At 47.5% G+C, this 27,255-nt stretch overlaps 1 protein-coding gene across 4 annotated transcripts in view; it reads right to left on the reverse strand.

Annotated features, from left to right (window-relative positions):
- Positions 1 to 27,255, reverse strand: part of STS (steroid sulfatase) — a 512,613-nt gene that overhangs the window by 392,414 nt on the left and 92,944 nt on the right. For all 4 annotated transcript variants that reach the window (XR_015723499.1, XM_087860403.1, XM_045813640.2 and 1 more), the window contains 2 exons: positions 18,160 to 18,319; positions 11,183 to 11,304 (listed from right to left, as the gene is read on the reverse strand). Coding sequence is in view for 3 of the 4 variants with exons in the window: in XM_087860403.1 (XP_087716529.1) it covers positions 11,183 to 11,304; positions 18,160 to 18,319 (282 nt within the window). In the remaining variant the exon portion in view is untranslated. The remainder of the gene's footprint in view (positions 1 to 11,182; positions 11,305 to 18,159; positions 18,320 to 27,255) is intronic.

Genomic DNA, 27,255 nt, shown 5'->3' on the forward strand with positions numbered 1-27,255 from the left:
CAGAGCCTCAGTCAGAGGCCCACGGCCGGGGGGACGTCTCGTCCTTCCGTCGTTAAGAGCCATGGCTTAACAACACAAAGCAGGAGCAGGCGTGAAGTTGCACAGCCAAAGAGGAAATGGCAGAACAGAATATGAGGCACATTGATACCTGGTCACCACGGCAGTTTCTTCTTATGGAGAAAAATCTCTCTCTCTTCCTTTTTCCTCTCATCTCTTTCTCTCTCAATCTCTCTCTCTCTCTCTCTCACAGTGTCCTAGGCGACACAGTGCAGGCAAGAGAAGACAAAGCCTATGAATTGTCTGCACAGAGAACTCAGCCAGAGGAGCTTCCGGAAGAGGGAGATTCCCTGCTAACATGCACGAGGGAGATGCTAAAAGTACACGCACACGCAGACACACGCACGCACACGGCCATCGCACACCATTTTACACACACAAAGACCTCAGGCAACATTTTATTTTCTCTGTTCTGAGAAAGCCTGAAAGGAGAAAAACAACAACTCAATGAGCCTGCTAGCAAGGATGGGGAGGGACAGCAAATGGGCAGTAGGAGGAAATGTCCTCGTAGTAGATTGGGGCCGGGTGTGCAGAGCTCCATACATTTGCTAAAAATCGTGCAACTGGAACTTTAGGGAAGTTATTTTTTAGGAAAGCTGTTAAAAAATGCCAAATTAGGAGAATTCATTGACCCTAGAATGGGATGGTTATATCGTTTAAAAATTAAGTGTTTGGGTTTTGTTTTTGTTTTTTTTTTAAAGCCCAGCGTAGGGTTTGAACTCACATACCTGAGGTTCAAGACTGAGTGGAAATCAAGAGTCGGATGCTTAGCCAACGGAGCCACCCGGGCGCCCCTAAAAGTTAAGTTATTTGAAAATCAAGCCTGTGTTCCATGATACCCCCTGAATATTAAAGTTTTTGGGAAAAGCCTGCTTTACAAAAAGTTGTTATGAAAGAACGGATTGTCTGTTTATTTCAGAATGTTAATGAGTTAGTGAGGAGTTGAGTGGTCATCAAACGGAGTCGGACACCGCTCTGCAAACGGCTCTCTTCGTGTGAAAACAGTGGCAGAGAGCGACAGAATTCACAGCTAGTGACCCACTGCAAACAGGTGCACAAGGAGCATGTCCTCCTTTGCATCTTACTTCCAGCGCTTTTATGTAAACCCCCAGGGACGTTCCCACCGCGTGGCGTCCCATACGTATTTACTGCCCAATTCTGTAATTTGCATATATTATGGTGACTATTTAGTGACCGACCAATGCCAATACAAAAGAAACCAATGGAATCATATTAATGCAATCGTCATGGGTGTCCGCTTGGTTCCCGAGCAGCCCCTGACCTCAGATGAGTGCATGCAAGGGAATGTGAGCTTCCCTGGGGTTTTGGGGGGCAGGTGGGAGACACAGGAAGCACAAGGCAGGCCGTGTGCACATGCTATAAATAACTACGTTACAGGGACTCCGTATCAGGATGCCTCCAGCCTTGGCCTCGTGGATGCTGGGAGAGGCTGCACATCGCACCTGTGTCACCTCACAGGTGCTCGGCACACCTGCCTTTTAACGACGAAGTCAGGCAGACACACCAGGCTGTAGACACAATTCCCTGAGCACCCTCTCCCGTGGAGTTTGCAAAAGCACGTGGCTTTCCTTAACATTCTCTCCATCAACTCCTCTTTTCCCCATGTCCTCCCGAGTATGACCGATTTCCTTTAGAACTGTTTTTGGCTCCACACACGGCAGCCACCGAGAACCCATCCCCGGTCGGGGTCAGCGAGGCCAAGGCTGTTACAGACAGATGTGAGCGGGAAGCCCCTTGTGCTGCTGCTCCGATAGCTGCTGATCCAGAGGGTATCTCCAACCTGACATTCGAGTCAAGCCTCGGTGTGTTTCAAACCCCCAAAGAATGCAGGCTCCCGGAACAAATTCATTGCAAGGGCCCGTGCTTCCCACCTGGTTTGAAAGCCGTGCACACAGATTCCCGTTATGACCGCCTTCGCTCAAGCCTGCCGGGATGCGAACGGCAGCACTGTCTTAAAGCCTGGCAGGAAATCTCGGGCATCCTCACCCGGGAGCCACGGGGGATCGCTCCAAGCTTGGACAACTGTAGAACGAAGAATTCATTTTTCTGATTCTCTGCTTGTTTGGTATGCTCTATGGGATATGCGCCTGTTTTATTTTCTAACCTGAATTTTAAACATTGTTGTAAAAAGACTGCTTATTCTCTGTACTATTTCTTTGGACCATTTTGGATTTGCTCCACTCGGAGCAATGGAAATACATTTTATTGCACATAGGCTCATAAGACATGGACCTCATTCCACTCATTATTCACCAGGAACCCAGGAACGGACATTTTCAGAGCCGTCATTTCAAAGGAAAACGTTACGTCCCAGGTGTGTGATAAAATAAGAAACTGAGGGCTTCAGAGGGGAGGGGCGTGGGGGAAGAGAGACGCTGGTGATGGGTAGTAAGGAGGGCACGTATTGCATGGTGCACTGGGTGTTATACGCAACTAATGAATCATCGAACCTTGCATCAGAAACCAGGGATGTACTGTATGGTGACTAACATAATAGAATAAAAAATCATTAAAAAAAAAAAAACAGGGATGTACTATATGGTGACTAACATAATATAATAAAAAATATTATTATTAAAAAAAATAGGAAGTATCTGGTGTTACCTTACATTGCTAATAGCTGTATTTTCTCCTATCTTCCAAAATTATTTTCATAACATATTTCATCCTACATTTCTCCATATACTACAAAAATGTTTTTTTTTCTTTTAAAAATGTTTTTTTTTTAAACATATTTTTTTCTACTGTTAAAATTCTACGTACTCTGAAGAAAGACTGTTCTTCTCGCCTCTGTCACAGATAAATATTTGACCACAACAGCATCTTGGACTCATTTATAACAGAGGCCCAATGACCCAGGGAAGCCATTATTCTGTGTTATAGCAAGAATGCAGGGGGATTAAGTGGGACATTGCACAGTTTCATTTAGAACATAACTTAATTCTGCATAACGGGTGCCAATCCACTTTTCAAAGTACATTTCACTTGACGTTAGGGTCCCTGTTGGTCCGTAGCACTGACCAGCATCCCGGGGAGACTCCCTTTGTTCTGAGTTCAGAAGCGTTTCCCTGGGGCACCTGGCTGGCTCAGGGTCGTGAGTGTTCGCCCCACGTTGGGCACAGAGCCTACTTAAACACAAAAACTCTTTCCTGTTTCTGTGGCTTGTGCTGTACGATTTGCTTGAACCCCGGCTGTGACAGCGTGGGTCCCACTCTCAGCTCTGCTGTGTCCAAGCTGTGTGATGCTGGGCACGGCTGTGACCCTGTCTGTGTCCGGTCTCCCCTTCCGTAAAGTCAGGATAATAACAGTCCCTGCCTCGTGACATTGCTTTGAGGGTTGAAAACCCCGTGGTTACACAGAGCCCGGTGCAGAGTGAAGGCCACGTATGAGTGAGCTGAGAACATGGGTCTAAGCAGGACGTGCAGTGGCTTCCCTCTGCTCTGAAATCCCTTCACTGTGATACACGTCTCCAGACCCTCTCCCTCCGCTACGGATTCCTCAAGAGCACAGACGATTACATGTAAATGGCTTCAGCACGCGGGCTCTTCATTCATCACTCAGACTCACACTTCCCGTGATGAATGCCGTCCGCCTGCTAGTCCCAGCACGATGTACTTTGGACGCTTGGACGATCCCGCGTGTCTATCACGTAAGGCACACACAGACGTTGTGGGTTTTCGGTCTGGCAGGGGTTCCTGCTACAGCGCCATCTTGACATTCTTCAAGAACTGTTTCAACAACGCTCTGTTTTCGCACCGTAGGGGACTCACGGCCATGCGACCCCCGGCGTGCCCCCGCCAGGAACGCGGACGCCATCTGCTAATGTCCACAAATCCGTCCCACGGCTCCCAAGCCCACGGTGACCTCTCTGCTCGTTCTTCTTGACCCCCATGCACACTACCACCTGTTCACTGTAGCCCAGACCCTGACGGTCCAGCACCGAGGGAATGGATTACAAGTCCACCTGCTTCCTGCCTGGAACCCCGTACGACAACAGTAGCATGAACAAGGACCCAGCTCAGGGCTCTAGCTAAGAGCACCTGCTTCAAATCCAGGCAGGATTTACAGCAAGCCTAGCTCCCCTGACGGATGGCTGATTGTCAGAACACAAAACACTCCCTTTGACTAAAGAAACAAATCATTGGGGGATAGAAATATCAACCCCAGTACAAAATGGGTACACGATGCATGGTAAATGCCTTGCCTCCCCCTCTTTGCCTCTGTATGTTGAAATACCCCCATCCTCCCAGGCTCTCCAACAATGCCGTCTCCGTGGGCCTGTTCGAATCCCTGCCGGATGTGATCACGGTCTCTCTGTCCCGCTCACACGTTCTGACTACACATATCTCTGCCTGTGGACTCACTCCATTTCTCTCGCTATGTCCTTCACTCTTTGAAAGCCGCAACAGCATCTCCCACATCTCTGACTGCGCAGCACCTAGCGCCTTGCATGGAGTAGATGGTCCGTCAACATTCACGGGGTAAATTAACCGATGACACGATGATTGGAGCAGGACTGAAGGAGGGAAGAAGCCTACTGCCATCGTGGAAGCCGGCATGGGCGGACAGAAAGCCCAGTGCGTTCTGTGGTCTCTCCCGGGAGCGTCCTGCTTGAAATTGTGCAGTGCCCAACACAGCCTCCAGCATGACCCACACCCAGACTGCTGGGGGACGTCTGCTAATGGCAAATACATGAGAGGACATCAGAGATGTCAGACATATGTCTCTCTTGGAGTCTCTTGCCATCGAAAAACGGGCACTCCTGAGCGATGAGCATGGTAAACACGTCACCTGTGCCTTGGGAAAACCTGTCCACGGAGGGGCATGAAGGACAGACATGAGGGCCGCTGGCGGGGTGGGAGTCAGGCATGGAGCCATCGAGGGAAGAAAGAGCGGATGCCGTCAAGGGTGGCCACGCTTAGGGGATACGACAGCACGGATGAATCCCAGAAACAATCCACACCTGCACACGTGCAGGCAGCTAGACAGGACGGAGAACCCGCTTTCCAATTGTGCGTGTAGAACTTAGTGCCTTAGCTAAAGAAGTTCCCATTCACGGAGGAGCAGACTCTGAAAGCAAACGGCGTGGCCACAAATCCAACTTTGCCATCGACTCTGTTACTGTATGCTAATGACGCGGCTTCCAAGCCTGTGTCTCCCCATCTGTAAACGAGAGAAATACCTGTGCGAGACACTACTACCCGTCCTCTGAGCCTTCCACACTCATCAGGTGTTACTGGACACACGGACACCCATGACGAAGGCTCCACTTCCTGGCTTCCTTTGAAGCTAGGTGTGGACTGGTTACCACCTTCTGGCCTGTGGGATTTACCTGGGAGAGTCTGCCTGTCTTCCTTGGAGAAAACTGACCAGCACTGTTTCCGTTTCATCATTCCCACCATTCCTCCATCCTGCTGCCCCTCGGTGGACACTACCATCATTTGGCACACACAGGAAGCCGCTGCACCTTCCAGGTAGTGGAGGGGAGCCCAGAGTCTGCAACCCGAGACTGCGGAGACCATTGATCTCTACGCGTCACTCATGACATGGACGAGGGAATTCCCCCGCGATGTATGCTACTGTCCCATTGCGTTTTCCTGTTACAGATGAATCTGACACTAACATAATCAAGACCTCTTTAAATTACAAGGATTAGAAGGGATCTCACATGCAAAGTACGCAGCAGAGTGTCTGATTGACCACAGATAAGGAAGAAACACCAGGGTGTAGGGTTAGCAAGTATGTTTTCGAAACACAACGGCCACAGCAGAAAAAGGTGACAAATTTCAAGAATAAAAGATGAACGGATGGCAGAATATGTTACCAACTACCACACAGTTTTGCACAGAAGATGCAGAGTCAAGGAAGACACAAAGACGTGTTAAACAGGACGTGCCTTGCTTAGCACTGCAATGTCCCTGCAGCACACAGCAGGTCCGAGAGCCTACGGCAGCAACTCAGGAGGAACCTGGAGACATCAGCAGGCATCCTGAGAGACCGGGGACAGGCCCTGTGTCAGTCACAGAGAGGAGAGGTGCAAACCAGTGTAGACGAGCGATAAAATGGCAGAACCCAGCATGCAGGTTAAAACGGGCAGAAGTATAATGAGAACAAGTCATGTTCTGAACGACTATCGAAAAAGGTGTTTAAACATTCAAAACACCGTCCTTTTCGGTATTTGAGAAAATCTAATTTTGATTTATTCCGTCTCTATAAGGAAGTAAGTTTGCACTGTGACCATTTCTTTTTTAAAGATTTTACTTTTAAGTAAATCTCTACACCCAACGAGAGGCTCGAACTCACAACCCCGTGATCAAGCATCGCCATGCTCTAAGGATTGAGCAGCCACATGCCCCCACATTGTGACAAATTAGCCAAAGTCACAGCTGACACTCTTTTCATCCCCGATACTAATGAAATCTTGGGTCAGGCATATGAAACCTTTAGTAGAAAAGTGGACGTCTATTTTACAGGTTTTATTGTTAAGTCATCGCTGCACCCAACACGGGGCTTGAACTCATGACCCCGAGATCAAGGGTCGCGGGCTCTACCGACTGAGCCAGCCAGGTGCCCCGGATGTCTATTTTAAAACCTGCCTAGTACTGTCTAATGTAAGAGGATACAAAGTGCTGTATGAAAATATATGTTTAATGGACTACATTGAAGAAAACGAAAAATCCATTTATGAGGTTTTTTTCCCATTAAAGGAAATGAACAGCCGGGAAGTGCAGCCCGTTCCTGAGAGTCTGAGCGCTAATGAGATAAAATAAATGAAATAAAGGTCTCACAATTTCGGGGAAGCCGCCTCCATCCTCGTACATCACTTGCTCTCCCCGGTTGCCAAAGCGGATTCCGTTGTGTCGTGGGACCCCACCGGGCCCGTGCGGCCACAACCGTGCGTACACATGCTGTCCCTTCTACTGGGCTCGGAAGGCGCATACGGCAATGCACGCGCGAATGCCTGCCAAGGCAGAGCTCGCGGGATGCGGCATTCAGGGGAGGGACTCACACACGAAAGGGAAAGCCTGAGACTTCACATAAATCCCTCCAGTGGTTGCGGTCTGTCCACCTGCCACACGGGTCACGGCAGAGGGCAAGAGCTGTCCTTCTCAAGGTCAGCTGAAGGACGAGCTCATCCTTAGCAGCCCTCGCTGCAAAATGCCGCAGCTCGTGTCACCGCAGCGTTGGCCCTTGATATTTTATTTCTGACCCTTTAGATCCCATTTCCGATGATCAGACAGGGAAGGGCACCCAGCAGAATGAGTAACGGAGATGAAAGCCAAGCACAGCCGTGTCACCCTGGTTAACTGTCAACCCGTGAAGACATGAGCCGCTGTAAGTAGGATACTGTCTCTTTTCTTAGGTGTAGTTTAGAGGCAAAATTAATTTGTTAACTGTGTGGAAAATTTAGACGGTCCACAAAGCAAGCATTTTTCTTTCCTTAACCGCGGTCATGCTGTTTTGATTTTAAACCTTACTTCTCTCTTGCATAGGCATGGGAAACAGAAAGGAGTTAACGAAATCTGCATATTCATTACAGAAATTCTAATAATAAACAAGATTACATAATTGAAGAAGAATAAACCTTCCTTATCCCCTATTTTGGAAAGGAGGCACCTTTTAAAAAGTTGGACAGGAACACATTTCTTTAGAAGGAATCCTATTATCCTACAGCGTTTCGTTCTGTTTTTTTTAAAGATGCTTTTTTTTTTTTTTTTTTTAATCACAGAAAAAAAGTTTCCAGAAAACTTGCACTGAAAACGTAGCCGGATTAGTGAGGCCCTTTGGGTTCACTATCAGGTTAACCACGTCCTGTGAATTTTTGTGTGTCCAGCTGGGCTGGGGGCTCTCACATATTCATATGAGCAATTATTTTATACACTATAATCACAAGCTTGAAAATCAATAAAAGAATCCTAGAGCCAAGTAGGTACCTGCTTTCTAAAATGAATTTTATCCATAAAATCAAGCTGTCATTACAGCGGATTTTTAATAGCACTGACTCGTATGCCTAAACTTAAAGCCAAGACTTTTAATGCACATTGAACACTCCATTTTAACTCAAAATTTCCGTTTCAACGCAAGAGAACTTATGCATGTTATAATAACACGTTTGTGAGTTCTCTCACAATGTACTGGCAGTAACGATACCAGCTTGTGATTAAATTATGTCATTCAACTTGCTGAGACAACTGAATTATAATTATGGAATTATTAAATTATAGAGACAACGGTGTATATAACAGTTAAAAGGGATTCATGCTTCAAAAGGGTGGAAACAGAATTGTAGCTCTAAGTGTTTGGAGAGTAAGTATTTCCTAAGTCGGGAATACTCCGGGCTCCAACTAATCAGGACAAATGGTAATCGGACCTTAACAACGTGTGCGGTCAGGTCTAATTTCCCGGTAGCAATGACCTGCTGGTACGTCAGCTCTTCCTCTGAGAGAGGAACAAAGCCCGGATTTGCTGAGTCTGCTGATTCCCATGGTGTCAATATTCCCAGCACAGACTGACTTGAAGTTAGCAACGGTTTAACAGCACATGGGAAAGATTCACGACCAAGCGGGAGCTGGCTCCTACCTGCGACTAAAACCTCATCTCAAATTTCCATTTTCTTTTAAGATTTTATTTAGAGAGCAAGAGAGCAAGAGAGAGAGTGTGAGCAGGGGGAAGGGTAGAGGGAGACGCAGATTCCCTGCTGAGCAGGAAGCCCGATGCAGGACTCAATCCCGGGGCTCCAGGATCGTGACCTGAGCCCAAGGCAGACACTTCACCGACTGAGCCACCCAGGTGCCCCTGTTTTCTTTTCTTTCTCCCCGCCTTTTCTTTTCTAATAACATATTGTGAGCTTAGGCTTCCTCTTATGTTGAAGAATTATGGACAGTGTCCCAGCACAGAGTACAGCCATCACCGGCAATCTCCTCCCAAAGCAGATCTGAGATGATCTCAGCCAACTTACCCAACCAGTACTGTTGACAGGTAACTCCATACGGATGACAGTCACACTTCCCCCACGCGCCTCTGCATTCCCAGCATTTGACCCCGCTGGCCGCGCATCCTGGTCTAAGCCGTAAGCAAGCACCGGCGACAGGGCATTTGGACAGACACTCATCCTAGCACAGACAGCGCCCCACAGCAGGTGCTCAAAACTATTTGTAGAATAAATAAACAGATGAAGTACTGGGTAGACACCCACAAAGCCTCGGGAGATCGCGGACAAGCACTGCTCCCAAGTTTCAGATAGAACGTCAAAGGCAAGTAAGAGATGGGTCCTAAAAACCATGGTGCATCAAGACCCCTTAGCTGGACGGACGCCTCCAGCACCGAAATACCACCCTGTCTCCTTATCTGTTGCCGGTTCAAGTTTTGCAGAGGAGGAAATGTCACTTGGGTGTGTCTCAGAAGCAAATTTTATCCCAGCTGCCTGTCAGAATCTGGGTCTTGGTTTTCTCACGCACCCCTATTTTCTGTCTCTCTCTGTCCCTTTTGTCTTTCCTCCTCCACAGACTGTGTTTCTCCAGCCCCCGATCCAGTATGTTCCTTCCGGCTTCTCCGACTGTGGGGGATGGGGGGTGGGGTGCTGGCTCCACGGAAACGCGGTTCTGGGAAGTTCAGGACACGCTATCACATTTCTTTAACCAGCCGAGAGTCACACCACCTTCATTCTGCGCATTTCCAGGTCTATATACACACAAGTGGGAAGGAGGACGCCTCCCGTTCGTTGGATGACTCAGGCCTGCCTGTGTCGATAAACGTGAACAAGAAACCGTGCCCCTGCTGACGTGTGGAATTACAGACGCACTGACGAGATCAGTAAAACAGAATGCTCCCCGCTCTGGAATCCTACACTCAGGTTTCTCTCATATTTACCTTCTAGGAAACATGGCAAGAGAGCCGCCCGGGTTTAGAGGAGAAACTCTGAAAGGTAAACCTGCTGTGATTTCTGTGGCTAATGGAAGGGCTGTAATTTTCCACTTTGAACGGAAAGGCGAGGCTGCTCTTGAGATAAGCCCTTGGCAAACTGGCTGGGGGCGCAGGGTGGGGGTGGGAGGTGTGGAAAACCAGTATGAACGTCACCCCGAGTTTAACAGTGAGCCATCAGGTGGGAGGTCCGGCAGAGTGCAGCCTCCCGGAGCAGGAACCAAAGCACGACACAGAAAAAGGGGAGTTTTCCTTCTCCTCTGAGGATGAAACGGGAAGTCCCTCCTCCCCATCTGCCTGCCGCTTGTACAACGCGGGCAGAAACTGTTTCCCACACGCTCCCATGCCTCTTCGCGATCCGAACGTCACTGCGATTCTAAGTGTAAAGATACAGAAAAAAAAGTCTGCAGCCTATCCCTACGCCGCGGATTACCGCTCGGTTGCGTTTGCTCCTGTGACAAGTACAACTCCAAAACTTGTATCGGAAAACCCAAATTCCACCCTCTTTTGGGTAGAATGCACGATGCAAAGAACACCGAGTTTGGGAGGTACGAGGACATGGAGGCAGATATCTGAATCGAGCTCATGCCCTGCCACGGCTGAGGCTTTGGAGAGAAAGTCACATAAACACCTAACTGCCATTCCGGGGGACAGCGCAAAGCTCTAGGAGGGCGCAAAGCATAGACAGTGGGCACAGGGGCGGTGTTTCAGCGGGGCCCTGGGCGGGAGGTGCTACTAAGCCACGAAGCGTTCCCCAAAAGGCATGAGAAGGAAAGTCCTCCCAGGCAGAGGACGTGCAAATGCAAGCCATGTGCCTCCTAGAACACAGGCACTGGTTGGGTGCCAAGTCACAGCGAGAAGGAACTTGGGCTACGGGCTAGAAGCTGGGCAGCCAGCCAGCAGGCCATGAAGGACGGGGGCCGCGGTGCCCGGCTGCAACCTGAACTTCCTCTGCCTGGGAGGAGGAGCCACTCACGAGTCAGGGCCGGGGTCCGCTGACATCGTGCCTGGACAGCGACGGGACCAGAAGGAACAAGACAGGAGGAGGAGCTCGAAACAAAGCCACGTGACACGCAGAGGTATCCCTTGGGCTTTACAGAGCGAAGCGCTCTTGCCATCTCATCTCCTTGCACGGCACCGATGGCGAACGTACTAGAAGCATGGAAAGGTCTGTTTTACTCACTGTTCCGAGGACGCCAGCGCACGGCATTTAAGTAGAAGTTGCAGTAATGGAAGAGAAACTCGTGATCGGAGAGTTGGGTCTTCCCTTGAAGCAGCGGCATGAGGTCACGTCCATCGATGATTCTGTAGGACAAATCAGCAGAGCATCAGCGGGGGAATGGCCACACCATCCTTGCGTTAAACCGTCCCAACCTGTCAGCTGTCCTTCTAGCAAATGAAAGCGTGATAGAGTCACGTAATTATAATCCACCAACCAACCAACACTAAGAATGCTCATTGACCCCCGTTGGGCGCCATATGCAACTTTGTGGGGCCAATTCTTTTCTCGTATGAACTCGCTGAATCCTGCACCATGAGTTGGGACCATTATCATCCCTTGGTGATGAGATAAAGGAACATCATCCAGAAAGCATATGTGACTCAGCCAAGGTCCTGGGACTAGTACCAGACCATGGGATGCAAACGCAAACCCAGCTGACTACTGGGCATCTCTCAACTGCTCTCCCTGCTGCTCATCCTAAACTCAGGTTCTGCCTATTCCCTTGGCACAGAGGAAGCTTTACTCACCAAGTACAGCTCTATGGAAAATAATAGCATCTAACAACTTAGGTGGCAAAAAGGTAATATATAGCATGGGAACAACTTAGATTGGACGGACGTCCGTGGAAGCACACGTCTAAATCAGAAGGAATTACTTTGTGAATAAATTCTAATGATTATGATACTAAACACCCTCTGGATGCATTGTTCCCAGATACAAATTTCTCTTCTATGCCTATGTAAGTAGACCAAGGGGAACTTTCCAGAATGCAAACAATTGATAATATGCAATTGTTTATGAGCACAATCAGATTATTTTGCATTTAAAGAAAGGAAAAAAAAAAGCCTAAATATTCTGAGAGAAACTTACATTAACACCCACTAGACCAACGGAAATCATTGATTCCATCAGGCCTCATCACTGGAACGAGGGCGGAGAGCGACTCTGAAAGAGTCTGATGATCTCACCTGAGGACTACGTTCCTCTGATTAAAAACCCTCCATCCCTTATTATGAGGACTTTAGAAACTGGACGGCAGACTTGGCTATATAATTTGGGCTAGCGTTCTTGAGAGGCCCCGCGTCCCCTGACCTTTGTGTGTGGTTTATTTTGGTGTCCCTAAAACCCCCGTGCTATAATTACAGCCCCGTTGCTTAGCACTTCTCCGGCCCCAACCCTTGCTATTAATCATGAGCTCTGCAGAAGCCTGCAGACCGAAAATATTCTATTACGGTGAGTTAAAAATAAGAACAAAAGGCAGACTTGGCCCCCTTCCCAAGCCCATGCTCCCATTCGCCATGAGAAGAGAAGGAAGCAAGGTAGAGAGACGCTTCAATTCAGAAGCGGTACACTGTCTGAAATACTCTTTCTATCCCAAAATGGCAGTCATTGTGCCTCGGTCCTTTCAAATTCCTTTTGAGAAAGACTCAGTCCGTACTAAGACACAATCCTGAATAAGGTGGAAAGAAAGGAAGGGAGGCACTGGCGTAAGCAGGTGTAAATGCCTGATGAGGAGAAGCCCCGGGCAGTGAAAAATGACCCAGAGGAGGGGACAGAGGGAGGCAACCCCTTTCCCAGGACCTCCACCTCACGTGGACTGCAGGCCTTTCCAGGACCACTCAGGACAGAGAACGCAACTTCATTCCCAGACACAATCTCTACCTCTATTTCCTTGTTCTTTGGAGGTAGACCTAGAGCTCTTTTTTTTTCTTTTTCTTTTTCTTTTTCTTTTTCTCTTTCTTTCTTTCTTTCTTTCTTTCTTTCTTTCTTTCTTTCTTTTCTTTCTTAATATCCTACACCTAACACACTCATTCCTAGGAGCGGGCAATAAATCACACCATGGAAAGCCACCATTGAAGAGAGCTACAGAAATATGGCCTGTCAAAACAGGGCTCATTCCTGCCATGAGAAATGGAAAGGGACCCTACCCTACTTGGGTTCAACTTTTAAATGGTGTCTAAGCCGTCAAAACACTTGGGATTGTTTTAAATCGCGTGTGTGAGTCACAGTTAGCGGTGGCCATAACCCAGAGACACCACATGTCCCCTGACATTGCCTGTACGGAGAGGTTCCCATCACATCATGACCTGGGGGACCGGGACCGACGGTCTCTCAAAGTGACACGAAGCATTGCTGTGTTCTATCCAGAGATGCCTTAATTGGCCTTTTCTGCTGGCGAATTTAAGTTTTCATAGCAAGTGTGCACACGGAGCTGCTGCAATGAAACTGGAAGGATTCTTTCATCGGGTCCGCTTGATTCTGTGAAAACGTGTTCCTCTGACACGGTGTTTGATTCGGAGAGTGACGTGGGAGTATTGTCCATTGGCTCCCGTCCCACGATGATGGTCACGATTTCAAGCATTCCTTTCTAAGCACCGTGCATTTCAAATGTCAGGTCAAATTAAATACCAAGGGATGACCTTCACATCACTGCAAAGAGCATGTTTTGGGAATGTTCCTTGGGTGACAGTGACCCTCATTTCCCCCCTGGATGTGCTGGCCTCTCTCTTAGCTCCGAACCAGTGAACCATTGGCCCAATCGTTCTTGCCTCTGCCTGGCTCTCAGAAGGATCTGGGGATCATACGACAAGGAAAAGCTTTGGCGATGAGGCGACAGAGAAAAGAGGGTTTTGGGGGACTGACAAAGAGGTTAATTTGGGGCACAACTGGGGCAATCTTCAAAATAAAGTGATTTCTTCAATGTAGAAAGTAATAGCAAAGAAAACGTTTTTAGAACCAAGTATGTGTATATTTCATAAACTAAGGGAAATCCCAAGGAACCAGAAAGGTATTTTCATCAAGGAAATCCCAAGGAACCAAAGTTATAACATAAAAAATGCTTCCCTTCATAAACATTAGACTCGTTGCGTAACGTGAACATAAAGCAAGGTCGGTTGTAAGTGCTAGCACGTACAAGAAGAGTTTCACCTTTTATTCTGCATAATGCAGAGGAACTAGGTTTATTTGTAGAACTCTCCTGAAATACTCCTCTGCACTTGCCTAGCTATTGGGCTGCAAAATCAAACGGGACAATGAAGTCACTCCCCTTGTCTTCATGACACGAAAGTGGTACCAAGCATCCGGGTATTGACTGATTTTCTTAACTTGAAAAAAAAAAAATCAAATTTCTATTTTATTTTGTTTTGTTTATGGGGGAGGAGACCGAAATATTTCACCTGTAAAATGTGATTCTGAAGGATGTCAGCACCCCCTTCCCCCACTTCCTTTCCCGATCCAGCTGAACTGTCTATGACTAGAGTTTAGAAAGTTTCCAAAGGTTTAATAACCAATTAGGGCACGTTACAATTCTTCATCACCGAGATCTGTGAGCAACGAGCATGGTCGTAGGCTTCCTCTGGCAATATTCTATCTGCTTCCGAAGATGCGACTGATGGAAGATTTTTCATTTTCGGGAATTAATACATTTCATTATACATTCTTCTTACGCATGTCAACCCTGTTGCCTATGTTTTATATCACCAAAAAAAAGAAAAAAAAAAAAAAGGTTGCCCTCCCTTTATTTCCAGAATCAGCTCATTTGGAGACATGGGGGAATGATTTTTCTGAACACGCCTGGGGTAATGGCCACCAAAAGTTCTTTTGATAAACCGTGCCGCTGAATGCAAATGGATCAGTGAAGTATGTGTGAAGGAAAAATTCACTGCAGAGAGGAATCTCACACAGGCACGCCACGGGGTCGAATGAGAGAATCATTCTCACAGTAGCGCTGAGACTCTGCCGAGCGAATCTCTCTTCCGCGTATCCCCAGAGCACTGCTCTCTTGACCTAAGTAGAAACCCTGTGGGGAAGGGCTTCTTGTCTCCCACCAAGCTCTGATTGGTCAGGACGGCCACCCACCAGACTCAAAACGTTTCTTGAGCATGACGAGGATATACCTGAAGGCTAGGGGCCTTTTGAACAGAAATCCTCCTGTTCCCACAAAACACGCAGAAAGATGTGAGGGTACCTCATTAAGTTCTCGTCACACAGCTTGGGTTCGACCCTTGAAATGAGTTTGTTCTCCTGAGAAATGTAAATTTAATACTGCTCATGCAAGAAATCAGGGGGGCTGACCTCACCAATCATTGGCGGGGGGAGTTAAGACTATCTTCTAAAGAAGAGATATTTGTGAATCATTGATGGATGGATACACATATGGGGATACTGTCTAAATGCTTTCATTGGAAAGGTTTGATGACATTAATGCATTATAATAATATTTTCCATAAAAGGACAAGAGTGAACCTGAGTCCAGTGTCTGTCAACCCCAGCACTACCAACATGCTGGCTGAATTATTCTTTCCTGTGAGAAGCTATCTTGAGCCTGGCAGAATCTTTAGCAACATCTCTGGCCTCTGGACGCCAGGAACACTGAGTCAAGACAATCAAAAATATCTCCAAGACATGGTCCATGACCCCTGGGGCAAAGAGTCACCGAGGTGAGATTCACTGCGTTCAATGTTCCCGGTCTCCAGGGCAGATATAGGAGGATGTGGTCTGGACCTGGTTGGTAACATGATTTAATGAGGATATTGTGTGATTAATTGTACTTCCATGAAGGATCTGGAGGCAGAGTTCCGTTTTCTTCTCCATGTCGTCTCCAGGCTGATGATGGCGTTTTACGGGGCCCTACAGCTCCACCCCGAGCCAGCACCGTCGCATTGAGCTGGGTCAACACGCATCATGGAGATCCACGAAAAGCATCTTCGATACAGCGAAGGGGGTTCTTACCAATGTCACGGCTCCCACATGAAATATTTTGGGCCTGCCAAAGAGGGAGGCCGCTTCCTTCTTCAATGGGCACGTTCAAGGAAAACAGAGTGACCTCCATGAGCTTCCGACTGGGCTGGGCGGGAGGCATGAGCTGCAAGATCTCCCTTAATGGATTTCCCTCTTTGCCTCTGACCTTTTCCTTCCCCGTCTTTCCCCTGATTGCAAAGAAGCCCATTTACACATACTGCAAGGGTAAAGATAGTGCTGATTTTAAGATTATGAGCCGTGAGAGAAAAATGTCGTTCAGGAAATTACCTGAACACCCTGTGTGCACTCCTTAAGGAAAGACTAAGTTGTACTCCAAGGGTAAGAACAAGGGCCCATGAGTAGATGAGACAGGGCGTGAGACTTCTGGCTTTACAGAAGGTAACGCTTTTTATGGCTTGCTGCTGCCATGTTTTCTGTCTGTCACTGAGGCAACAAAGGAGTAATATGACCAGAGTCGATCCTAAAACTCCCCATCAGCCCTCTCCCTTTAGGGTTCTAGGATTCTGGATAATCACTGAGTGTTGGAGAAGAAAGAACTGAGCTGATGTACTTCTTCCCTCTCAATGTGGCGGGGAAACCAAAAATGGCCACCATTCATGTGCTTTACAAGCTTACGCGCTTTCAGTCTTCCCATGCAGACTATAAGGTCAGCACCGTTACCCAAGCCACGTTCCAGATGGGGAATCAACACCCATGAAGTGAAACACATACCCAACGGGGAAGCCACGACCCCAAGTAAAGGTAGGAGAGCCAAACAGCGTGGGTCAAAGAGGCAGCTGCCCAGCTGCCCTACGATAAGCCCATGGAAGGAATAGCCGGGAGAGACAGGATCACTGGGGTGTTGAAAGTGGAAGGCTCGCGAGAGATAAGACCATGCATGCACACCACACCTTGCTGCTGGTACCCAAGCAGCATCCATGCTCTTAGGCGGATGCTCTCAGCGTGTGGCCCAGAGACCCAGGGCGACCCCCAAAACCCTTTCAGGGGGCCCACGGGGCCAAAACTGTTTTCACGAGAATACCAAATGCTCTCTGCCTTCGAAGCAATGGCCCCCACAGGAGCACACACCACACTTTTGCAGGGGATTTGTGGCGGGTGATGACATCATCACTGTCCACGGATGCAAGGTGCGCGTGGGCGCTCTTGTGTGTTCAGAATTTCTTCCAGGTTCAAGGGCTCTTATGATAAGTGCTGACAGACCTAACCCACATATACAAAGGTCTTTGGGTTCCTCAGTCACGGAAGAATGCATATGGGTGTTGAGACCGCAAAGTTGGTGAGGGGCCGAGCTGTCCAATGCTGCCTTGCCTCTAGCGTGTGTGTCTGTGTGTGTGTGTCTGTGTGTGTGTGCACGTGCTCGTGTGCATGTTTTGGGTGTAAGATACACCTAAAGAACAAACTTGAAAACAATAAGGAAACAATAAATAATAAAAGAAGCCTGAAAACAACAGGATGTGAGCAAAGCTACCCAGGGACGTAGCCCGGGCTGAGCTGTGCTTTCCTCTCTGCTTTCCCGTTCCCTCTTCATTCTGCTGGCAGCTGAATTCAAACACGATTTGCAGCCCGCCTGCACGACATTAGCCTGGCCTGCCACCAAACTAATGAAAACAATTAATCAGCATGCTTCACTTAAAACTCTTCAGATTGGTGATAACACTTAAGAAGAAACCATTGGCAATGTCATATGAAGTTGTATTTAAATTTAAGAGAAAGACGTTTCATTTAGAACTTGCTAAATGAAGACATGCTGGGAGGGAGGGCCGTTAACGGGGGATCCAGCTGCCTTTCTTGCTGCTGCAGCAAAGAGCAGCTAAGGGGGACCCCAAGTAAAGGTAGGAGAGCCAAACAGCGTGGGTCAAAGAGGCAGCTGCCCAGCTGCCCTATGATAAGCCCATGGAAGGAATAGCCGGGAGAGACAGGATCACTGGGGTGTTGAAAGTGGAAGGCTCGCGAGAGATAAGACCATGCATGCACACCACACCTTGCTGCTGATTTCCCACTGGGATAATGGGGTTGACGGTGTTTCTGCATCGGCAGCCCCACCAGTCGGTCCCCTAACTGGACGTGGATCATAAGCCCAGCCGGAGATAGCAATGCCATCGTGCAGGCAAACCAGAACACGCTCGCCCCTGTGAGCGCCGAATGACACAATACCAAGTGCGTCTGAGTCACGGTACCTGTCCTCGGGCAACGGCGATCCTGCCAGCTTGGCCACCGTAGGAAATATGTCCATGTTGCTCGTTGGCTCATCAATCTCCAGCCCAGCCTCTATCACCCCCGGCCACCGCAGAATGCCCGGAATCCGGATACCTCCTTCCCAGTTGTTTGCTTTTCCCCCTGGAAGACCAAAAAAAGAGGCAACAGGGAGACATATGTCTTTTCAAAGCTTGGTTTAAGGCTCATTTCAATATGCTCTTCAATGTTCGGCAAGGGGTGGGTGATTTGGAAGAACCAAGTGCTCTCATTACATGGTTTCAATAAAAATTTTGTGAGCAATATAGCATCCATGGTGGTGAAGAAAATATGACACGGCCCCTACTATGCACGGCACATGCCAGCATTGCCTGGTGGTCACGAGCTACGACTGTCATCGGAGAAACTCAACTCTCAGAGCAAAAGAGGACTGAAGTCAATGACTACAGAGTCACAAAGTTGAAATTCCATTGCTACTTTTCACCAGTGGTCGTAGGCAAAGCAGTGGCACCCGAAAATGCCCATGTTGACATGCTCAACACCTGGCGATGTGGTACCTTACATGGCCAAAGGGCTTAGGATCCTGGATTATCTAAGTGGGTCCAGTGTGATCACAAAGGTCCTTATAAGAGAAGGAGGGAAGCAGGTATACCTTATATGGGTACCATATCCTCAGGATAATCTGGGATAGGATCTCGGATTATCTGCGTGGGTCCAGTGTGATCACAAGGGTCCTTATAAGGGAAGGAGGGAAGCAGGAGACTCAGAGTCAGGGCAGAGAGAGTCTGGATGATGCTATGTGGCCAACCCTGAAGATGGAAGGAGGTCCCCAAATCAAGGAATACAGCTGCCTCTAGACTGTGAAAAAGGCACGGAAACATTCTCCCCCGGAGCCTTCACAAAGGCACACAGCTGTGCCAACACCTTGATTTTAGCGCATTTTGGACACCTGCACTCCGGAACTATAAAATAATCAATCTGTGTTGTTTTGAGCCACTGAAGTTGCAATGATTTGTCAGGGCTGCCACAGGAAAGGAAAACGCCAGCTCTGGGGCTCAGGCGTCCGTGCCTCACACCCCCAACACAGTCGGTTGAGTATCACATGGAATTATCCCAAGCGCCAAGTCCAGTGCCTAGAACAGAAGGAGAGCACCCAAGATGGCCATTTCATCAATGCTAGTACTTCACTCGCAGGACGGCTCTTACTCTTTCGTTGAGGAAACGAGCTTTGACTGTACGAGGTGACTCGACTATAAGCAGATAAGAGCACGACAGGGGTGTAGGGAGGGGATGATGTGGTAAGCTAAGCTCCACGGGGAGTGGCTCTGCAAAGAAGATGTTCTCCAAGACCTGCAAGGAATGCACCTGGAGGGATATAGGAAGAGGCTTGCCCGCATGGAGCTCTGAGCCCCAAGGGCCGAATCCCCCCAGGCCATGCAGGAAGGACACAGACAGACGTAAAACCAGATGCATGGTTTCCCCGAAAGTTCCCCATGGCTTTAAATGTGCTGAGCACAGCTGAACACCACGGGAAGAATAACCATGGACATCAGGCTGGAAAGAAGGGAGAGAATGGATGTTCTGCTACTTGAAAATACCTTTTCAGACTTTAGAAGAAGAATGAAAGAGTGAAATGAAGAAAGCCGAAGGAGAACGTTGATGCATCGCAGGGAGAGAATGCACGAATACAATGCATGTTTAACAAAGGCTGCAAATGCCGTGGAAACTTAAAAAATGGATTGCCGGAGGTTCAAGGGATCTCGAAAGCAAAGCTTGACTTCGTCATGCTGGTTTTTGATGACGGCACACTGAAGTCTGACCATTGCAGAATGAACTGCATAGCTCACGCCTGTAGCCTGAACTCCCCTTATAAGCAAGATCTTTAAACTCCAGGCACTAAATGTTTTATACGCACAGACATCAGGGAAAATCCACACACGAATTCATATTATAGTCTGCAGTTTCTAGAACGGCCTCCACGAGAAGTTAAAAGTATCGCACTAAATCTTTCCAACATGATCTTAAGGTAATGATCGGACAAATACCGTTACTCTTGCATCGCAGATATCACATCAAAGAATAGGGAAGTTCGGGGCGCCTCGGTGGCACAGCGGTTAAGCGTCTGCCTTCAGCTCAGGGCGTGATCCTGGCGTTATGGGATCGAGCCCCACATCAGGCTCTTCCACTATGAGCCTGCTTCTTCCTCTCCCACTCCCCCTGCTTGTGTTCCCTCTCTCGCTGGCTGTCTCTATCTCTGCCGAATAAATAAATAAAATCTTAAAAAAAAAGAATAGGGAAGTTCAAATACTTTGCCATAATTTATTCAAGCTGTCAATAGCGGAATGGGCTACAGGAGGACTCTCAACTCTGAAGTAGTCTGGTTATCCTTCTGTGAGATCGAGCACATACAACTTCCACCTGCTTATCTGTATAGATCAGGCTCCCGGCATTTCACCTGCTTATCCTTCTACTCGATCCAACTCAGAATGTGCACCTGTTTACCATTCTACCAGATCGAGATAATGGCATTTTCACCTGCTTATCCAGACTCACAGAATTTAAACTTGCTTATCCGTCTACTGGATCAAGCTCAAAGACTTCCACCTGTTTATTCCTCGAGATCGGTGTCACGGATTATGCACATGCGAATCCTTCTACTAGAGAAGCCTCATACAATTTTCACTTGCTTCTCCTTCCATGAGATGAACCTCGTAATACGTTCACCTCTTTGTCCTACTGGATCGAACTCATAGATTTTCCACCTGTTTATCCTTCTGTAAGATTCAGCTCACAGGATATGCACACCTTTTCCTTTGACCAGATGAACCTCATAGAATTTTCACCTAGTACTCGACTAGATTAAGCTCATGGAACTTTTTTTTTAAATCTATTCTACTTGATCAAACTCACAGACTTAACTCTAATATGCACCTGTTCTCCTTCTAGATAATCCTCATAGGATTTTCACTTGTTTCTCCATGTATGGGATCAAGCTCAGAGAATGTTCACGCATTTATCCTTCTACGAGATGAACACGCAATGACTATCCTACTACATCAAGTTCGTAGAACTTCACTTACAGTTTATGAACGACAAAGGAAGTCTGCTACCTAACATAAAGATCTTGCTCCATTAATGGCTACTGTATATATTTATTGCCCCACTGGTTAACATAAAATCGAATAAATCAATCAGAAGGTGGACCCAAAATACCACAATAATGAAAAAGAATCCTTTGAAAATGTATCACCTAGGTGCAATGTGGTGTTACAGAGTGGATCCTGAAACGAAAAAGCACGTTAGTGGAAAATGCATAGTTCACTTCAACGTGATGTTCCAAAGTGAATCTCATTTATTTGTTTGTTTGACACAGAGACAGCCAGTCAGAGAGACAGCCAGTCAGAGAGGGAACACAAGCAGGGGGAGTGGGAGAGGAAGAAGCAGGCTCCCAGCAGAGAAGCCTGATGTGGGGCTCGATCCCAGAACGCCGGGATCACGCCCTGAGCCGAAGGCAGACGCTTAACGACTGAGCCACCCGGGCGCCCTCTCAAAGTTAATTTCTTGACACATAACAGTAGTTATGCAGAAAGTTAACACTGGGGGAAGCTGGGTGCAGGGAAAGCAATAAGTATGTTTAATATTTGTAATTCTGTTAATCTGTACTGCTTCCAAAGTAAAAACTATAGTAAATACACAGAGATGACATATGTGTGTTCCCCTAGTTGACTAAGTAGTTCGCATTCTCTGGATCCCATCAGGGAAAACGATACAAATTACTTCAGACGGTTTTATATGGACTTTAAAAAAAAATTTAAAGATTTTATTTATTTATTTGAGAGAGAGCAAGTGGTGGGGAGGAGCAGAGGGAGAGGGACAAGCAGACTCTGGGCTGAGTGAGGAGCCTGACACGGGGCTCGACTGCATGACCCTGAGACCATGACCTGAGCCAAAGTCATTCATTTAACCGACTAAGCCACCTACGCGTCCTATATGTACTGTTTCTAGTGGCTAAATTTAACTGATCACGTACTAGTGATATGGACTATGATATGCACTTCATTCACTAAATCCTAACATCTACCTCATGGGGGCAGTACTAGGACTTCCCATCTATAGAAGCAAAATTCGATGGCCTATAATATGCATTTCATCCTGTTAAATCATTACACCTACCCCACAGTCGTGCTACCCCTGCTGTCCAATTTATAGATGGGGGCGATCTACACCTATCCCTGAGGGGGCTGAGCAAAGTTACGTACTGAAGGTCCCTGAGCTAGTGACCTAGGGCACAGATACAAACCCAGCTTTGTCCAACACCGAAGTCTGTGACTTTGCACAACTCCTTGATACCATTTCATGTCTGGTGCAAGAGAGAGTTGGTGCTGGCTTGCCTGTATACTGTTGGAAGAGGACCACAGGTGGGCTGGATTTAGAAACTCAGGAAGACAACTCCCGAACCACAGGCTTAAGAAAAACTGGGACACTGAGCACATTCTCTTATCTTCCCAAAAGTCAACAAGATGTATCTTCTTTAAGGAAAAAGGCAATGTCCAAGGACGGTTTCCTGGGGGCTCCCCAGGTGAACGTAAAGGGACAGCTGGCTGCAAATGCACATGTGAGTGAGACTGAGACGGGCCAAACTTCCCGTGTCTTGGATAGAGTTTCCGTGTCTTAGAATAGCACTGCCATGAATGGGCACAGATGTCTCTTTAAGACTCTTTTTTTTTTTTTTTAAGATTTTATTTATTTATTTGACAGAGAGAGAGACAGCCAGCGAGAGAGGGAACACAAGCAGGGGGAGTGGGAGAGGAAGAAGCAGGCTCATAGCGGAGGAGCCTGATGCGGGGCTCGATCCCACAACGCCGGGATCACGCCCTGAGCCGGAGGCAGACGCTTAACCACTGTGCCACCCAGGCGCCCCTCTCTTTAAGATTCCGACTGCATTTCCTTTGGATAGGTACCCAGACCCGGGACTGCAGGATCATACGGTCATTCTGTATTTAATCTCTTGAGGAAGCATCATCCTGTTTCCAGAGTGGCTGCACCACTTTGCATTCCCACCAAGAGTGCATGAGGGCCCCCTTTCCTCCACATCCTCACCGACACTTACCTTTTCTCACAACAGCCAAGATATGGAAATAAATGTCCATCAACAGATGAATGCATAAAGAGAATGTGAGAGGCTATACACACACACACGGTGGAATTCTAGGCAGAGGAAAGAAGGAAGTCCTGCCATTGGAAATGGCATATGTGAACCTGGAGAGCATTGTCCTCAGTAAAATACACCAGACACAGAACGACGAATACTGCGTGATCTCACGTACGTGAGGAATGGAAACCAGTCAAACTCACGGAAGCAGAGAGTAGATTGGCGGTTGCCACCAGCAGGGGGTTGGGGTTGGGGGGATACTGGTCACGGGTACAAAGTTTCAGTTACACAAGATGAGTGAGTTCTGGGATCTAATGTTCAACAAGGTGACTGCAGTTAAACCACACTGCATTGTGTCATTGTATACATGACATGTGCTGAGACCGTAGATCTCAGGTGTTCTCACCACCACCACAACAAAAAGGAGACACAAACTGTAACTATGTGCAGTATTGCCTAAGTTAAATAACGTGATTGTGGTGATCATTTCACAATGTCTACATACACCCCAACATCAAATTGTGTATCTTAAATATGTACAATTTTTATTAGTCATACTTTAAAAAAGCTGAAAAACCAGCAATGGAAATATCTGCTTTTACTTTGTGAATAAGACTCAATCTTACCATAAGAAAACCAAACACTCTCCATCTCTCTTACTATTTCTATACATGCCTATCTTCTTATACACACACACACACACACACACACACACACACACACACACAACGCAGACAGTGCCATAGCAATCCACAGGCTCATCCAAGGTACGTACAGATCATGATTCAAATATCAGGGATCTGTTCTGCTCTAGTTAGTTCGCTGAGGTCCCAGACCTCTGGGTGTTGGAAGAAAAACCTATGAGATGTATAACCACTTTGAAAACAAAAGTCCCCAAGAGACCTTCGAGAGGTCACACCCTGCCAGAGAGTCGAGATCCCCTAGGAAGCTCCAACCCACAAACAGCCCCCTGGCAGCAAACAGTTCTACGTGGGTGCAGGGAAGGGACTTACCCCGTGCTCAGGTGGGATGCTGAGAGCACCCTCCAGGAAGACACAGGACTTCCTTGCGAGCCAGTGTACCTGCAGCCCCCAAACGCAGCCATCCACTGACCACCTGTATGCACGGGGCGGCAGGACCAGGTATGGTGTCATCCCCAGCTATTTTTCAGAAGACAAACCATCATACTCGGGATGAACTATTACACTCTGTCGGGAAAATATGAACCCACTATGTATAGTCTAAGTCTCTCATCTTATAGTTCTGAATTTATATGCAGAAACTAGAGAAATATATCAATAAATATATCAGAGTCTCACCCAGTTTTCTAAAGCTGTAAAAGGAGTGTTTTTACAACAGGAATGGTAAAAAAAAAAAAACCTGTTTTAAATTTTTAACAGAGGATAAACACATCCGTGCACACTCTCGCCAGGGAGCAACATGTTTGATAAAGTATGATCACACATTTCCAGGCATGTGTTCATGAGCAAATATCCTTACTTGTCAGATGGTGTAGTTTTGAGGCTCATTCCTCCTGCCGTGTTCCATGGAAAGGGCTACGTGCAAAATGCGCCCATCGGGCTGAAAAAGGACAGCACACACTGCGGCTCTCCCAGTAACTGCAATGGTTGTTCCCGAATGAAGTTCACAGGAGCTCCAACGCTGAGCTCCATTCACGCAGCAGGTTTGTATCACGCAATGACTTTCAACGACCAGGAATGATGACGGAGTGCCCCATAGTCCAGGAACAATTCAAGGTCCTGAGGATATTAACTCATTCCCTCCCCACCACACTTTGCAAAGTAGGTACCCCATGTCACAGCTGCCAAATCTCAGGCCAAGAAGACATGGCCAGCAAGTGATAGCACCAGCTACAGCTCCGATGTATGAACAAGGATCTCACCCCACAGAAACTCCAAGTCTCCAAGGACAGCTCACATGACCCCATGTGACCCCTCTGACTGCGAGTCAACAGCCCACGGGGGATCCCTAGAAACACCTGCCCTCACTCAACAGAGGCCTGATTTAGTTCGAGAAGGAGGTGTAAGCACAGGAAAGCTGGAGACGGTTTACAGGACGGAAAAAAAAAAAAGAGAGAGAGAAACGGTAAGAAATGCGGATTTTTTTTCCTGAAAATGTATGAGCAGAGAAAAGCAGCAAGGTCTAAGTTTAAAATTTGGTCAAGTAATTGTCAAAGTCACATGTCTCTCATCTAGATGGCACTTTGCCATGATGCGAAGTCACAGAGGTATGATGGCTGAGCTTGTCAACTTCTCCAGGTGAGTGCAGAGAAAATTCTAGCATGTACCACCAGACTCTTGTCAGGAACGGCTGCTTCCGAACCAGGCTTCAATTTTTGTCCTTTCTAAAGCTGCCACCCGACAGGTCGAATCGCTTTCAGTGGCAAGAGCATATGCCAGTCACTCGTACGCTTGATCTGGGAGCAGAGTTTTACGAAATACCCTCCTGGCCATTTTTCCCCATGTCCGCGTAACAGGGTTTCTCTGGATTGACACAAACTACACTGATACGTATGAAGGTTGCGATTTGCATTCAATGCTTTCTCACCCAAGATGCTATATTTTACTCTTTTCTTGACTTATTCATTCGAGGCACTGAACCCCACAAATTATAGATAGAATCATCTGGCTTCTATCAACCTATTTCAAGGGCAAAATAAAGAGCAACGGTCTCCTGATGTCAGTGCTCCAAGGAGGGGTACAGCACTGGAAAACACCCTTAAAATGAATTGACACAGTTTAAAAAGTTAAGAGTAACTCCTTAAGGAACCTGACATCAAACTGCTAACTCGTCCGTGTAGGGGTTGGTCAACAACTTCGCTCAAGTGCTCCATAACTGCTTTCCCAACACTCACCTCTGCTGTCTTGTTTGGAGACATCTCACCAACGAATGAGTGTGGCTGTGTTTCAATAAAACTTTATTTACAAAATCAGGCACCAGGCCCCATGTGTGGAGCCCTCACACCACAGTTAGCTAAGCCCTGCCCTGAGTTACTGAATTTAGATGGTGCATTCGGGTGAGTGCAGTGACCAAACCTTATTTCGCGATATTAAATCCTACAGTATGAAGGAGAAATGTCCGCGAGGCTTCTACTAACAACATATTGCTTCACTAACCTGAACACCTTCTTAATATCTCCTGTGAGACGAAAACTAAAACACGTAGAGAATGTAAGGCGGACCGTGTCCAGGCTCTGACCCACCTCAGCAAGATCACACCGTGGTTCAGCTAAGTCTCACGTTAGTGCCCCAGGAAACCGCTTGTCCCATCTCACCTTCTAGAAAGTTCTGCGTCTGGATGTCTGCTCTGCCAACCCCCAAATGATTCTACACATCCTTGAAAGCCTGGACCACATAATGCCCGTCCTGTTGATTTAAGCCTCCTATGACCACCACGGCAGACGATGTTTTCCTACCGACCATTTCCTTCCTATGTTTCCAGTTTCTTGTTTAAGGGATGCCTGACAATCATGAAGATCAATTCTGTGCACATCGTATCATCCCAGCAGGACCACGAGCGCTTGAAAACAAACTAATTCACTGCTTAATCAACTGACGTCCATAGCATCATCCTTCCCACTGTCTTGCACTTGGCTGCCATGCAACCCCAGCCTCCCTCTGCACAGACCACACCCGACCACATCACCTGCATCTGCTATGGCTCAAAAGTGAGTAAATCCAATACACATTATCTAAGCATGAACCGTGCCCCCTGATACAGATTCTGCAACCATGGTCCCAAACTGCAGTCATTCACTTTGTGGTATCACGGCCATATGTTGTGCCAAGTGAAAGCAGCACAATGAAATCCTTCCATCACGGCACTAAGACAACTGAGCATTCTGCAGGTATGTTCTCTGGATAAGTGGACAGTCCCAATCATTCCAAATGGCACTGCAGCGTTCAGG

Source organism: Ursus americanus, chromosome X (assembly GCF_024610735.1).
Source record: "Ursus americanus isolate L20-20 chromosome X, mUrsAme1.1.p, whole genome shotgun sequence".
NCBI classification, from domain to species: domain Eukaryota; kingdom Metazoa; phylum Chordata; class Mammalia; order Carnivora; family Ursidae; genus Ursus; species Ursus americanus.